Source organism: Theropithecus gelada, chromosome 4 (genome assembly GCF_003255815.1).
Source record: "Theropithecus gelada isolate Dixy chromosome 4, Tgel_1.0, whole genome shotgun sequence".
Lineage (NCBI taxonomy): Eukaryota > Metazoa > Chordata > Mammalia > Primates > Cercopithecidae > Theropithecus > Theropithecus gelada.
Window position 1 is genome coordinate 77,933,084 of NC_037671.1, and position 17,023 is coordinate 77,950,106.

The 17,023-nt window shown below is 35.5% G+C and overlaps 1 protein-coding gene across 2 annotated transcripts in view; it reads right to left on the minus strand.

The window, feature by feature from the left end:
- Window positions 1-17,023, minus strand: part of PHIP (pleckstrin homology domain interacting protein) — a 138,393-nt gene that overhangs the window by 90,436 nt on the left and 30,934 nt on the right. For both annotated transcript variants that reach the window (XM_025381903.1, XM_025381902.1), the window contains exon 7: window positions 11,647-11,807. In XM_025381903.1, coding sequence (XP_025237688.1) covers window positions 11,647-11,807 — 161 coding nt within the window. The remainder of the gene's footprint in view (window positions 1-11,646; window positions 11,808-17,023) is intronic.

A 17,023-nucleotide genomic window follows, 5' to 3' on the forward strand; every position in this document is an offset into this window, starting at 1 on the left:
TATTTTTTTCTGTATATCCAAAAACAGTTCTGATTTTGTAAACACCTTTAAAAACTTCAACATTCTTCAAAATAAAAAGTTTGAGAGGCAAGACTCAAAAACAAATATAGTCGTACCTCCTAGATACTGCAGGCTCAGTTCCAGACCACCGCAATTAAGCAAGTATTCCAACAAAGCAAATCACACAAATTTTTTGGTTTCCAAGAGTTGTAAGAGTTACATTTACATTATGCTGCAGTGTATTAAGTGTGCAATGTCATTATGTCTAAAAAAAGGGGCACACATTAGCCGGGCGCGGTGGCTCAAGCCTGTAATCCCAGCACTTTGGGAGGCCGAGACGGGCGGATCACGAGGTCAGGAGATCGAGACCATCCTGGCTAACACGGTGAAACCCCGTCTCTACTAAAAAATACAAAAAACTAGCCGGGCGAGGTGGCGGGCGCCTGTAGTCCCAGCTACTCCGGAGGCTGAGGCAGGAGAATGGCGTGAACCCGGGAGGCGGAGCTGGCAGTGAGCCGAGATCCGGCCACTGCACTCCAGCCTGGGTGACAGAGCGAGACTCCGTCTCAAAAAAAAAAAAAAAAAAAAAAAAAAAAAAAAAAAAAGGGGCACACATTAATTTAAAAATACTTTATTGCCAAAAAATGCTAATTAACTGAAACTTCAGCGAGTAGTAATATTCTTGCTGGTGGAGGGCTTTGCCTTGATGTTGACAGCTGTTGGCTGATCAAGGTGGAGTTGCTGAAGGTTGGGGAAGCTGTGACAACTTCTTAAAATAAGACAACAATGAAGTCTGCTGCATCCATTGGACTCTTCCTTTCACAAGAGATTTCTCTGCAGCATGGAATGCTATCTGACAGCATTTTACCCACAGTAGAACTTACTTCAAAATTGGACTCAGCCCTCTCAAATCAAGCCACTGGTTTACCAACTGAGTTCATGTAATATTCCACATCCTTTGTTTTCATTTCAACAGTGTTCACAGCATCTTGACCAGGAGTAAATTCCATCCTAAGAAACTACTTTCTTTGCTCATCCATAAGCAGTAACTCCTCCCCCATTTAAGTTTAATCATGAGATTGCAGCAATTCAGTCAGACCTTCAGGCTCCACTACTAATTTCAGTTCTCTAGCTATTGCAGTTACTTCCTCTACTCAAGTCTTGAACCTCTCAAAGTCATCCACGGGGGATGCAATCAACTTCTTCCAAACTCCTGTTAATGCTGACATTTTGACCTCCTCCCAAGAATCACGAATGTTCTTAATGGCATCTAGAATGGCGATAATAATTGATTCTCAATTACAGGTGAAACAGGAGGTTTTTCATGTACTTTGCCCAGATCCATCAAATGAATTACTATCCATGACAGCTATAGCCACATGAAATATATTTCTTAAATAAGACTTGAAAATCAGAATTACTCCTTGATCCACAGGCTGCAGAATAAATGTATTGTCAGCAAGCATAAAAACAACTCTAATCACCTTGTACATTTCCATCAGAGTTCTTGGGTGATCAGGCATCTTGCTAATGATCAGTAACATCTAGAAAGGAATCTTTTTTTTTTTTTTTTTTTCCTGAGCAGTAGGTATCAACAGTGGGCTTAAAATATTCAGTAAACCATATAAAAAGATATGCTGTCATCCAGGCTTTGTTGTTCCCTTTACAGAGCACAAGTAAAGCAGATTTAGAATAATTCTTATGGCCCTAGAATTTACAAAATAGTAAATGGACACTGGTTTTAACTTCAAGTCACTAGCTGCATTAGCCTGGAACAAAAGAGTCAGCCTGCTTTTTGAAGCTTTGAAGCCAGACATTGACTTCTCTCTAATTATAAAAGTCCAGATGACATATTTTTCCAATATACGGCTGTTTCACCTGTAATTGAGAATCTATTGTTTAGTGGAGCAACTTTCTTCAATGATCTTAGCTAGATCTTTTGGATAATTTGTGGCAACTACTTCATCAGCACTTGCTGCTTCACCTTGCACTTTTATGTTACGGAGACAGCTTCTTTCCTTAAACCTCATAAGCCAACCTCTACTAGCTCCAACTTTTCTTCTGTAGCTTCCTCATCTCTCAGCCTTCACAGAATTAGTTAGGGTCTTGCTCTGTATTAGCCTTTGGCTTAAAAGAGTATTGTGGCTACTTTTGATCTCCTATACAGACCACTTAAACTTTCTATCAACAATGAGCTCTTTAACTTCCTCATGATTTGTGTGCTTACTGGAGTAGCACATTTAATTTCCTTCAAGAACTTTTCTTTTACATTCCACAACTTGGGCTAACTCTTTGAACGTGCATTCCTCACTTGCCTTAATCTTTTCTAGCTTTTCTAGCTTTTGAATTAAAGTGAGAGACCTGAGACCCTTCCTCTCGCTTGAACACTAAGAGGCCATTGTAGGGTTACTAATTGGATTAATTTCAACAGGTAGGCCCAAGGAGAGAAAAATGGGGAAGGGCCAGTTGCTGGAGCAATCAGAACACATGCAACATTCATTGATTTTAAGTTCACCATCTTATAAGGGCACAGTTCATGGCACCCTAAAAGACTTACAATAGGAACATCAGAGATCACAGATCACCATAACAGTTATAATAATAATGAAAAATCTTGAAATATTGTGAGAAGTACCGAAATGTGAAAGAGACAAGACTTGAGCATATGTTGTTAGAAAAACGGTGCTGACAGACTTGCTTTACTCAGGGTTATCACAAACATACAATTTGTAAAAAATAAAGTATTTGCAAAATGCAATAAAGAAAGGGACAATGAAACAGGGTATGTCTGCATTGGCATTTTTCATAAAGCCTAGGCAATGTCTAGTAACACATTTGACTTTAATGTTCTCATGAAGAAAAGTTCCACAGGTCTTTGTGACGTGGTTTTCTACTGTTATGCACTTTGGTATCAAAATTCTCCTCAAAATCCAGAAAAAAATGGCCTACGTACTGCCATGAAAACTTCAAACAACTTCAGACACAGCGCCATGAATCATTTCAATTCGATGCAGAAACCAAACAGCACCTAAAGTCCATGCCCCCAAATTTTAATAATTTAATGAGTTTCCAGAGGTTAAGCTTCAAAAGGCCTAATTGAACTACTTATTTATTTAAAGAAAAACTAAGTTTCAGAACAACTTCATAGAGCTCTTTTTGATATGGCTTATTTACAGATACTCTGACTATATAAATGAACTACAGGCCTTTCTATGCAAGGCCAAGAAGTCAATTTAGGCCCAGAGGTTGCAAAACTATGAGGCAGACAATTAGAGAGGACAATTCTGTTCAATAATAAAGTCATTTGCAGGAAGCAGCATTAATGACAAGGAATGGTTGAATTTTCTCTAAGTGAAATCATGCCCCAAAGAGTTAAAGAAATCAATGACTAACATTGATTAACTGAATGACTAACATTCTTGAGCGTGCAGGATGGCAACTAAGAAACAACTTGTCCAAACACTGAAACTCCCTCTACTTAAGAGATAGAAGAACTGGCTGAAATCAGCTGGAACCAAGATGGCCAATGGAATCTACACAGAACCAGCTTGCTGACATCAGAGCCTGACTATCTACCATTTTTCATACTAACTACCCTAGAATTTGCTCATGTGACCCATGAGGTAGCATGATGAGATAACTGTGCATATCCAAGGACATTCCAGACCTCCCCTTTCCTTCCACAAACACCTACTAATCTCAGAATTCACCCCTACTGAACCTCTAATAAAAATACTGCCTTGAAACCAGCATGAGGAGACAGATTTGAGCTTGACCCCTGAGTCTTCTTGGGAGTTGACTTTCAATATAAAGCTTTTCTTTTCTCAAAAACCCAGCGTCATAGTATTGGCTTCTAGCACACTGGGCAGCAAGCCCCCTTTGCTCAGTAACACAAGCAGAAAACCGTATACATTGGGAAACAGTTTACTTCTGGTTCAGATAACCTGAGAAATCTTAAAATGAGGCATCAATCATACAAAGATTACTACTTTGACATGAAAATAAAAGAAATTATGTGATTTTTTAACTAAAAATATCTTAGAGAATTTGGCATTCCTTGAAAATCTACTGTTATCTGGCAGAGTCAACAAGGAGAATTTTAATTTCTCTTGAGGCTACTTTACAGCTTTGTGAGTCAGAGATCTCATCTCTTATTGCCATTAGAATAAGCAGCAGAAATGAATGCCAAAAATGTCTATATTGTCGTATTTACTACAATTTCATTTACCTATTGAAGCTAAAAAGTAACCTGCTTTTCTAGTAAAACTAAAAATTGCGTACAATTTAAATTTAGTTCAATTCTTTTCTAGGTCATTTATTTTCTTTCTTACCAATGTATCAGACCTGTGTTTCATTTCCCTTACAAATCAGCCTAAACCTCAGGGTCAAACATTTCAACACATGCCTTATTTCATTCTTCACCCTTATTCATCTATACCACCCATGACCAATCCAGCACCAATCTAACCATCACTTGCTCTAATACTGCTATCAGGATGCCAAGAAGCATTATGGTAAGGAATATAAGCATACTAATTCCACAACACTACAAATTCATGAATCTCCTATTTACTTGGTAGGCTAAGCATAATCAGCAATCATTTTTTCTGTCTCTTTTCAATACTCTTCTATTGCCAAGCTTTATCACTAATTTCTAGAATCCAGTTCCATTTCATAATCAAGACTCTCATCAGATAGAATATTTCATATTGAAAAGTAGAACCTGTTAATTGCGGACCTAATAACTACCTTTCTAAAAAGTCCACACTGCAATTTTATACATCCCACCTCCTTAAAAATCATTACATATCAATAATCTCCTCTCGTATCTTCAAATTTGCTACCTTAGGAGTTTCTTCCTCTCAACTCAGTTTTCCTACACTTTATTGTCCTCTAAATTACCATACTCTGCCTCTTTTCCATTATTAAACACGCTAAATGCTCACTATTGCTTCTATACCACCTCCTATGCACTTAAAATAACTGTGAATTTCAAACGTACAAAAGTTTCAAGAACAGTACAAATGTTTCCCATATCTCCATCACCACTTTTCTTCCCTCCCTCTCTCCATATAACATACACACATAACTCCATGACCATTAATCTTTATTCTGAACCATTTAAAAGCAAGGCTGCTGACTTGATACCCTATTACCTCTAAATATCACAGTGTGTATTTTTCTAAAACATATTTCCCTATGTAAGTTGGGAAATCAATACTAATAACACTACCAATAACAATACTGGTAACAACCAAATCTACAGGCCCCATTCAAATTTTGTCAACAATGCTCTCTTTTCCTTTTTGGTCCACAAATCCATATACATTATATTTAATTGGCATGTCTCATCAGGCTCCTTCAATTTGGAATACTTTCTCAAGCTTTCTCTTTCATGTCCTCAGCAGGTTATAAAGAATACAGGCCTTACAATCTGCAGGATGACCCAAAACCTAGGTCTGTCAATGTTTCCTCATGACCAGATCCAGGTCATATTATCTTTTGCAGTAATTCCACAAACAAGAAGCTGTGTTTTTCTCAGTGCACCACTTCAGAGAACACACAATGTCAACGCATCCCAGAGCTAGTGAAGTTAACATGGTTACATTAGTATTTCCAAGGTTTTTCTCCTGTAAATTTGCAATGTTTGCTCTTTAACTGATTAGCATCTTTTGGGGACATATTGCAAGATCTTCAAACTAAGATCTTCTACTAGTCTCTACCCGCTAATTAAAAAAAAAAAAAATCAGCCACATGAATGAATACTTTGGAGAAGGGAATCCCAGGCAACGTCCTAATATAAGACTTTAAGTCACAAATGGGCTTCGCAAGTCTGAAGTACAAGGGATCAGTGTACCTGAAGTACAGTAGCAGAGAGGAACTTATCTTACAGATATTTGTATGTATTTCCCCATCAGATGGTAAATGTTTTGCAAGAATGGACATTAGTCATTTTTATATCTCAAATTGCTTGATTCATTCATCATTTGTCGTATGCCTCCTGTATACATCAGATACTCTGCAAGGCACAACAGATCTAAACAATAACAAAGACAAAGACAAAGCTCACAACTTAATAGGAAAACAGAAATCTGTCATTGGAATGTAATAGGAAAATACAATGTAATAGAAACACAAAGTTAAGTGGCAGTACTCCACATTCAGAAGACAGACTATCATATCTTTTAACTGTCAAGTTTCAAAAGTTTAGTTTCTATTAAGTGTATTCAATTTTTCAATTCCCATTCCCTCTTCAGTGTACTGCAATCTCATTCCTATCTCTAATGCTAAACCTGAACAGTTTTTGGTCTCAGTCTGTTGGAGCTGCTGTAACAAAATACCTTAGACACTTGTTAATTTGTAAACAGAAATTTATTACTCGCAGTTCTGGAGGCTCGCAGTTCTGAACTCGCAGTTCTGGAAAGTGCCAGTAGATGTGGTGTCTGGTAAAGGATCTCTTTGTGCTTCAAAGATAGTGCCTTCTAGCTGTGTCTTCACATGGTTCCCTTGAGCCTCTTTTGTAAGGGCACTAATCCCATTCACAAGGGCTCCATTTTTTTTTTTTTGAGACAGAGTCTCGCTCTGTCACCCAGGCTGGAGTGCAGTGGCCGGATCTCAGCTTACTGCAAGCTCCGCCTCCCCGGGTTCACACCATTCTCCCACCTCAGCATCCCGAGTAGCTGGGACTACAGGTGTCTGCCACCTCGCCCGGCTAGTTTTTTGTATTTTTTAGTAGAGATGGGGTTTCACCGGGTTAGCCAGGATGGTCTCGATCTCCTGATCTCGTGATCCACCCGTCTCAGCCTCCCAAAGTGCTGGGATTACAGGCTTGAGCCACCGCCCCACCCACCCTAGGGCTCCATTTTTGAGACCTCATCTCCTAAAGCCCTCACCTCTTAATACTACCACATTGGGGATTAGGTTTCAACACAATAATTTTGAGGCGACAGAAACATTCAGACCATAGCAGTCATCAATTACCTTGACAAACCCAAAGGATGTTTTAGAGTACTAATCTCACTTTAGGTTTCTGCCTTTCATGAAATTATCATCTCCTGACTTCTAAGATATCACACTTTTTTTTTTTCCCCCTAGCCTCTCAGGCAGCTTCGCGGTCTCAATTATTGACTCTTCTTTTATCTGCTTTAAAAGCTGAAGTTTCAGCCTTCTCATGTTAGATACATACAAGATAATGTATTCCATTTTCCAAGCTGAATGATTCCTAAGCTAAATCTTCTAACCTAAATCTCTGAGTTCCCACTGCCTACTGGGCATTTCTATTTGGCTTTCCACACAGATATCTCCAAGTCAACATGTTTCACCTTCACAAACTTCTCCCCTTAAATTCCTACCACAGTAAATTACAGGACTTTCTAAATCACAGAAGTTAAAAATATGTCATCCTATACTCTTCCATCTCTCTCCCAACATACAAATCAATCTCTCGAGTCTTACAAATCCTATTTTTAATCTGTCAATTCCATCCCACTGTGACTGTTTAATCCCTGACTTCTTTTATAGATCACTGCCAGAATCTTTTTGCCAATTTCTCTGTATATAGAGTTAGTTTGAATCCATCTTCTACAATAATGCCAAAGGGTTCAATGAAAAGAGAAATTCTACTCACTCTTCTAACCAAATCACAATCATTAGCTCTCCACTGCCTTCAGAAAAGAAATCCGCTATTTAGCAGGTCACAAAAGTATCTTGATTTTGCACCACACCAATCTCTCTAGCTCTTTATGATGTGCCATATTTATTCTATGCCATATCCATTAATACACAATTGCATGTTACATTCTCCCCAAGTCTGTAAATGCCTTTCCCTAAGTGTGCAATATCCAATTCAACTCCTAAATTTACCAAGCTGTTACTACTCTAGTCAATTTCCCTTACCATCTCCTACCACAAGGTTGGATTAGATACCTATCTCCTATGCTATCTCAGCACCTCGTATACCTCCTGTCAAGGTTTTATCACATTATATCAATATTGTTTGTTTACCATCCTTGAACTCTCGAAGAACAAATACACTTTCAATTCTATATCCCAACGGCTTAGAACAGTAGCTGGTTCATAAAACTCTGAAGTTCATTAAAGGAATGCATAAACTCATTTTCTTTATTATACAATATTTATTAGAATCAGAGAGACATTTTATGTTTCTGAAAAGGGGGGAAAACTCTGCTTTTTATAAGGTGTTCCATGTATTTTTGAGTGCCTTAGTTGTGAAAATTCATTAACTCTACTTTTCTCTGGTAAATGTTACTTAAGGAAATGATTTAGAAACCAAGTAAAAAAACATTAAAAGGCTAAGAGAGAATTAGGGAACAAAATTTGACTTGGCAATTATGCTATTTCCCACCTTGGGTTTTTCTCATTAATATAATTGGGAAAGCACCCATTCTTAAAATACTACAGTACAAAATAATGATACATTTTCCTAATACAGAATATCAATTATCAATTACAATGATTTCCTTTTTAATTCTTGTATACTATTTTTTTTTTTTTTTTTTTTTTTTTTGAGAGACGGAGTCTCGCTCTGTCGCCCAGGCTGGAGTGCAGTGGCCGGATCTCAGCTCACTGCAAGCTCCGCCTCCCGGGTTCACGCCATTCTCCTGCCTCAGCCTCCCAAGTAGCTGGGACTACAGGCGCCCGCCACCTCGCCCGGCTAGTTTTTTGTACTTTTTAGTAGAGACGGGGTTTCACCGTATTAACCAGGATGGTCTCGATCTCCTGACCTCGTGATCCGCCCGTCTCGGCCTCCCAAAGTGCTGGGATTACAGGCTTGAGCCACCGCGCCCGGCCGTATACTATTTATAAATAAGATTTTATTTGGATAAAAAATCAAAGATAAAATTTACTAAAATCTGTAAGTAGCAGCAGGGAAAATCTAATGACTGCTTACTGTGTATTTTGTTCAGTACTAATTATATGCATTAATTCACGTAATCCCACAAAAATCCTATGTGGTTGGTTCTATTATTAATCTACTCCCCTCTCTCTTTAGGAGATGAGAAAACTGGAGATTAAAGAGGTGACGTAATCTGTCAGTTTCACTAGCAGAAGTCGTAAAGCTGTGACTAAAAGCTCTGATGTCAAAGTTGATGCTTTTAACCACAGTACTCTATGCCTCCAGCTGTCCTGTTCAGAAAGGACTCAAGAGAATTAATCCCTTGGAAAAAGTTTTCAAATATATATATACAAATATCTTAGAAATAAATCTGCAAGGTCTTAAAATACCAATTATATAAAAAGGAAATATTGATTGGTCCATTACCAAATTGTTATCTCCAAAAATAATAAAGTATGTTCTCTCACAGGAGTGTTTCACTGGTCAATCATGATCTACTATCTTAAAGGCTGATTCTATGTATTTCCAAGACTGATTTCCAAAGGACTAGTGTCTAGTGTGTGCCTAGTGAAATGAAAAAAACACTCAGTGCCCATTTTATTAAAGAATAATATGAATAGTGGACATATGTGTAACCTACCACCACTTGAAGTGAAAATAATAAAAATACAAGAATTTTTTTAAAACACAGTGCCCTCATATCTTTGTATCTCTTATTATAAGGTAACATTCTGAAATCTGCAACTACAAATCACCAGTAAAAAATTACAAATGAGACTGAATTTGGCACAATTAACAAATCCTATCACATTCTTAAAAAATAAACATCTTTAGACTTTTGGTAAGACCATATAAAATAGCACAGCACTACTTTTCTTCCCTTAATTGATGTGCTTTCAACTAAAGAAATAACCAAAAAACAGCTTCCTCTTCACATATTATTCCTGTTCTCTAAATCACATGCCCTTAAAAGAAATAATCAAATGTCTAGAAAAGGATAGCATTTTTTTTCTGTACAGAGCCGAATAAATATTTTAGGCTTTGCAGGCCATATGTTCTCAGTCAAAACTACTCAACTCTGCCGTTGTAGTGCACAGGCAACCATAGACAATATATAAACAACTGAATATGCCTGTGTTTCAATAAAATTGCATTTGTAAGAACAAATAAACTGAGTTTGACACACAGGCAGTAGCATGCTGAACCCTGGTTCACAAAGCTCTTCCAGTCCGTACCTACCAGACTCATCAGAGAGCAAAAAGCACACTATTTCACTGTATTCTCCCTAAAGAAATTTCAGGAGATTATATGTCTAATTAATATCAAAACATGTAAAATGCTTCATAAAATATGACAAACAAATGCTTACAATCCCTATCATTTTTAAAGAAAGACTTCCTGCAAGGTTCTTTACAATGGCATAACTTTATATTGACCAAAATGTAATACAAAAACACAATGTAATGCTCCTTTTTCATTATTTTAATTTATTATTGTTTTTGAAAGAATTCTTTCAAACATAAGAAAAACCAAATTTACTTTAGGTTTTTAGAGGTGAATTTGAATATAACCATATTAAACTTGAATGGCTAAATTAATTTTCAATTACTATTTGAGAGCAAATTACTACTGTTGGTAGGCACTTCAGCAAATATAGAGATGCCTATTTTCCACTCTGAAAATAATACTTGATACAAGAGAAGGTAAAGGGGGAAAATACTGATGTAAGAAGTGATCTGCAAATGCCTGAGGTAGATTAGAGTCAAGGGAAAAGAAAAGTATAAAAATGCATTGCTACATCCTGCTATTTAGCTGTTTTACAGATGACTGGGTGTATGGATAGAGGAGAAGTAGTAGGTATAAATAGGTCTCAGTTTACAAGCAAATTCACTAAAAAGAGGAATCTATAATTGTCATAACTACGTAAAATTCACAGCTGTTCTCTTCAAAGACAGATAGGAAAATTTCCATTTAACTTCCATTTCAAATTTTCTTATTTCAAAAGAAATTAAAAACCTTCTGAACAAATGCATACCTTCAGCCCACAGGGTAGTGTTTAATAATAAATATCATCACAATAGTGTAGTATTATGCTTAATGAATGTAGATGTTAAGGCACCCGAAAATAAAATATTTCCAAAAGTAATTTTCTCACTTACAATAAAGCTCGAAAGCTTTGCTTTTCTCCATTCTACAGGTTACAAGAAACGATAACAAATAAATAAACCTAAAGAGGTTCTTTAAACACAACATCAGATATTTTGAAGAATGAAGTGTTAAGAATAACAGGTAATAAGAGTATTAGATATGCTCAGAATTTTTTAGCTTTTTTTAAATCACTATTTTAAGGGAAATTTCTCATAGACAAGCAAGTGGTTTTTTACAGATAATATAAAAAGGTATATTTAATAATCTCATACAATTATAAAAAGGCACATTTAATAATCTCTCAACATACTTAGGAAATGTCCTTAGTTTAAAATTAAAATTATTTTATGACATTTTGCAAAATGTCAAACTGTGTATTTGATATATGTTGAGAACTATACTTATTCACGATGCACAAGCATATTATAACTTTGACTGTGCTGCAACATGTCACTTAGAAACTTTCTGAATTTGGATAAAGTCCAAATTTAACTAAACTATTCTGTTAGAGTAAGTGAAACCACCTGAATTTCCAGTTTCCCATTAAAAGAAAAAACCAAGATTTTACTTCAAGTTCACTTATAAGCAAAATTTCCTCAATCACATATATGAATATAAATAATACTTTAAAAATTACTTACAGTAAATATCCGTCTGCCAGTTCGATCAAAAGTTACACAGTACACAGATGACAAGTGTCCAAGAATTCGTTTATGCATTTTCATGTGCTGATATACTGCAGTTGGAACAAGTCGCTCAAGTCTGTATTTCCCATTCAGCTTCCTTGAAAACAGAGTATCCGCTACCAAGAAAAAGAAGGAAAATAAATGTAATCTGGAAATTAATTTTCTTAAATTATCACCTTTTAAGAATTCATATATTCCAATTTGTCATGTGCTGGTAAAAATAAAGATGCTTTCTGATATACATGGCTTCTAGTTAAAAGTCTTTAAAGTACTGAATAAAAACATTGTTTCACCTAAAATAAGTCAGGCACTATCATTCTCACTTTGTAAGTAGGCAAATGGAGTTAAATGACCTGTCCAAAAATCACAAAGTAAGGCATGAAGCTAGGATTAAAGCTCAGATTTCTTCACTCTCTGGCTAGCGCTCTTCAAAGGCACTTAAAACTGGAACCCAGTGTACTTTTCGTTAACCAGTAACACTTAAACACTCTGGATCTGACAGGCAGAATGATATTTAAAAATATCTTTGTAACAAGTGAAGACAAAGGAATACATCATTTGCATTATTCAAAAATAATAATTAAACCTGGAATCTTGCCAAACACCTGTATAATGATTCCTTATTTAGAATCCATTAGCTTTCCCTTTCAACTCATTCGTTCTAATCATCATTCAAGATTTGACTGAAGTTTATCTTCTGTCCCAAAGCTTGATACATTGACTCCAGCTGAAAATGTCCTCTCTTCCATCTAAATTACTACTATACTTATTTTCTATACTGGTAACTTTGGACAAAGAAGGTGCTCAATAAATAGATGTTGACTGATCTGCAGGCACATTATTAACCTACAGATGATCTTCTAATACAGGCTTTTTTTTTTTCTAACAGTGACTGCCATCTACATTGGGTAATTAGCATTAGGTTTCTCACTTGAATTTAGCCTTAAAGAAAACTAAATATATATACAAACTACTACTTAACCAAGGTACAGAGCCCAGTAATTATGCCCTAAAGTTGGTAAAACATAAATATATTGGTTGTATTATAAAGAATCTCAGTATTGCTTATATTATTCACATCCAATAAATGTTTGGCTCATACTGCATTTCCAGCCACTGTGCAGCCCACTGCCCCCACCCCAAACCCCCAAAGAATCTCTGGGCCTGGTAGGAGATATATAGCCTTTACAGGTTCCTAAGCAATAATATTTCAAAGAATAATTACACTATGCTTGTATGTTCTTTTATCACAGCAATAATTTTATATTCTGATACAGTATTTCTCTTGCTGTTAGCATGTAAGTTCTATGCAACAATCTACCACAACACTTGGGAATTTCTAAGACAAAGTAGGACAGTCATGAATTAGCATATTTAGGCTTAAGTTGGTTATATAACAATTTAACAGACACTCAGTAAGTTTCAATCATAGCCTCGTCCCCTGATACATTTTCTTCATGCCCATGAATGGCCTCGTAAAAGACATCCTCCAATGCTTTGGCTCCAAATGTATTTAATGCAAGAATCACACAAAAACGACAGACATCAATTTTCCTGCCAAATAAGAACTAAAATCATCTTATCCAAACACCAAGGATCACTCACATCTCAGATTCACCTGTCCGTTGTAAGAAAATAAGTGATGACATGCCACATAAACACTGACAGTATTACCAAGATGTACTTTAACCAAATCAAAATGTCGAATTTTAGGAAACTAACAGTGTTCAGGTGTGAAAATATGACTGTTGGAAATAATATATCAAGACACGTTTCTTAATGATGATTGAGCATTAGTATATAGGTCAGAATTTTTAAGATAAATTTGTTATAAAGACCATCTGAAAATCAGAGATGATGAAGTATTTTATAAGCAAAAACTACTTCTCTTAAAAGAAAATGTTACTGCCTCTTAAACACAGGTTTTACTGAATCCTTGACCTAGACTGGGATTAAATCCATTTTCATTTTGGAAGCCAATTGAAAAAAAAAAATAAGAATAACCTTTTCAAAGTTACTTTACAGTCAAATTTTCAAGCAACATTTTCCAGAATTAGGTGAAATATATTTATAGCTAACACTATATTCCATAGTATCATTTGTAATGCTTAGCTACCAATTAACTATTGGCTATCTATACTATGACTACATTCTGAAGGAAAAGGTACTTAACAGAGTCCTGGCTCTCAAACATTTACAAACTTGTGTAACAGCACTAAAAGATGTGACATACAGAAAGAACATATGTAGATTCCCAGGTAATAAGGTGGTGGTTCAAAGTTTCTAACCATAGGATTTAGAGGAGAAAATATAAGTATAGTTCAGTAGTTGCACAACTGAAGAGGTTGAATTTGAGGAAGGCGTGACCATATCAAATAGGTAGATAATTTTTATAAAGAGAGAGGGATGAGCTAGGACTCACATTCGATGAACTCACACTTTCTTTTATAATACCATTTGGAAAATGTCTATCTCTCCTATCAGATCTTAAGTACCTTAAAGACAAAAACTCTCTTATGTTTCTCAAACCTGAGTATAGAGCCTTTTAAATTTAAAAAGTATGTAAATAAATCTTCCTTAATAATAAGATATACAAGATGGTTCAATTTAATTTATAGTTTTATGGCAGAATGGCAAATGGCAATTATCCACTTTCTAAAGAAATTAGTAAGAGACCAACTAAATTTTTGAGTAAAAAGGAAATGACTCTTCGATTATTGGAAGTCCTTAAATTTTATTAAACTAGAACATCAATTTTTAAAATGAGCATGGTTAAACAGATAAGGGGACACAAAGGGATAAATTCTTTATAGGACATTATAATTTAACCTAAAATCAAGAAGCATACATGACTTTCATTTTAAAGTACATTTATTTTTGTAAGTATAGTGATAGAAACTCTTAAATAAAGCTTACCGAAGCAAATCTCTATTCTTTTTTCACTTGGCAAATTCTTTTTTATCCTCTAGGATCAGTTCAAATGCAACCTCTTCTAGGAAGATTTCAAAAGCATCCTAACTGGTTGCCCTACAACATTGCTCCTCTGTTCAAAACTGCAATGCTCTTCATTTCATTCAGAATAAACACCAACTTCCTGATACATCAGCCTAAGACAGCCCTGCAGAAACTTGTCTCCTATTATCTCTGACCTTACCTGCTACTTCTCGCCTTGACCTGCTTCAGCCACTCCAATCTCCTGTTCTTCCAACACACCAGACATGCTCCAAACTTAGGTTTGCACTGGCTGTTCCCTCTTCATGCAGTCTTTCTCCACATATGGCTAATTCCCTTATCCCTTTTCAAGTCTTTTCTCAGATGTCTGCTACCTTCTGAATAAAGCCTAACCTAACCAGACCACTGAAAATAGCAATACAGCCCCTGCCATCACCCATAACTCCTGATCCCCTTTTATTCAGCTTTATATTTGCTCTTCATCTATCACTTATTACCAGACATATTTAATTATTTACTATATTCATTGCTTATTTCCTGCTTCCTCCTACTACAACATAATAAACTTCACATGGGCAGGATTTTATTTTGTTATCTGATTAGCCTAAGAGCTGACAATGATGCCTAGCAATTAGTAGATGACTGACACAGGCTGGTGAATTAACAAATAAATTACATATTAATAAAAATAATTAGTTTGGTGGTTACAGTGACCCACACCTGTAATCCCAGCACTTTGGGAGGCTGAGGTGGGCAGATTACTGGAGGTCAGGAGTTCCAGGCCAGCCTGGCTAACATGGTGAAACCTCATCTCTACTAAAAATACAAAAATTAGCTGCCAAGGTGGTAGGCGCCTGTAATCCCAGCTACATGGGAGCCTGAGGCAGCAGAATAGCTTGAACCCGGGAGACAGAGGTTACTGTGAGATGAGATCATGCCACTGCACTCCAGCCTGGGCAACAGAGCAAGACTCTGTCTCAAAACAACAAAAATAACAACAACAAATTAGGTTTAAGAATTAAAAAAAAAAAAAAAAAAGGAAGATTTAGCTCACAGATTTAAAGGATTTGAAATATCTCTAAATAGTGCTTCATTTTAACTGCCTGCTAAATGAATTTAATTGGGAAATAAGGGGGGAATGTATTCACTTAACTTTCTGAATATAGAGCATAAATGAAATAAAAATTCCAGAAATCACTGTTATCCATTTGAATAAAGTCTGAAGTTAAAAAGGAGCAAATACTAAAAAGTGTCATTTACACCAAATCATTCAGAACAGTCTTTGAAATAAAGTATAGGTGCTCAAGTCTACAAAACTAATTAGTAGAGATCAACAAAAGGCCCACAACTTCTTGAACATCAGCTGTAACTATGTGCATATTCAGCCCTTGGGTTCTCATCCATTACTTCTTTATGTGCTAGGATAACAAGTCAAATTCCCCCACAAGTCATTTCTTACTTCACATCTATTTTTCAAGAATTGATTTACTTATCCAATCATAATACTAATGCATATTCAATTTAAGAACATAAATGAGAGAAGAAAAACCCATAATTCTATTGCCTATAGCAATCAATTTTAAAATTTTGCAAAGGTTTATCTCATAAACAGCATTTTAACAGCTATGTTGTATTCCTTAATGAAATAAGAGGTTTTAAGTCTGACAGACCTGTGTTCAAATTTGTCACTATGGAGACTTTAAGCAAGTTACTCTTTCTAAATTTTAATTTCTCCAGTTACATTATTAGAGAAACATTTCCCTATACCACAATATACCTGGCTTTCATATTATGCTGTTCTTTGACATCCCACAATTTCACAAATTTTACATAGTCAATTCTATTAATATCTTCTACTGCTTTAATATGAAGTCCTCCTACTCAGCCCAACAGAACAATAAACATCTACTTACTTTTCTTCTACTTTTTTGTGGTTTAGATTTCTCACTTAACTCTTTAATCCATCTACAATTATAATACTCATTATGAGGTCTCTAAAGATTATGTTTTTCTTCCTCAATTAATTGATCATTTGTTCCAGTCTTTCCATTTACTAAATAATTCTTTTCTATTAAATTCTGATTACATTATCATATATACGGTTATATATATATATATAACCGTATATATATATAAAACCATATATATATATAACCGTATATATATATATATATATCTTTTTTTCTGTGCTGGGCCACTGACATAACTGACAGTCTATTTATATGCCAATACCAAAATTTTAATATTACATTCAATTATGTTTTAATATTTATTTGTGTATTCCTCTCATAAGTCCACTTAAAAATGTTGTATATTGATTATTTGTTAATTTTGAAATTAAACAGAAAGTTAAAAAATTTTTGTTGGAAATGTAAATTTA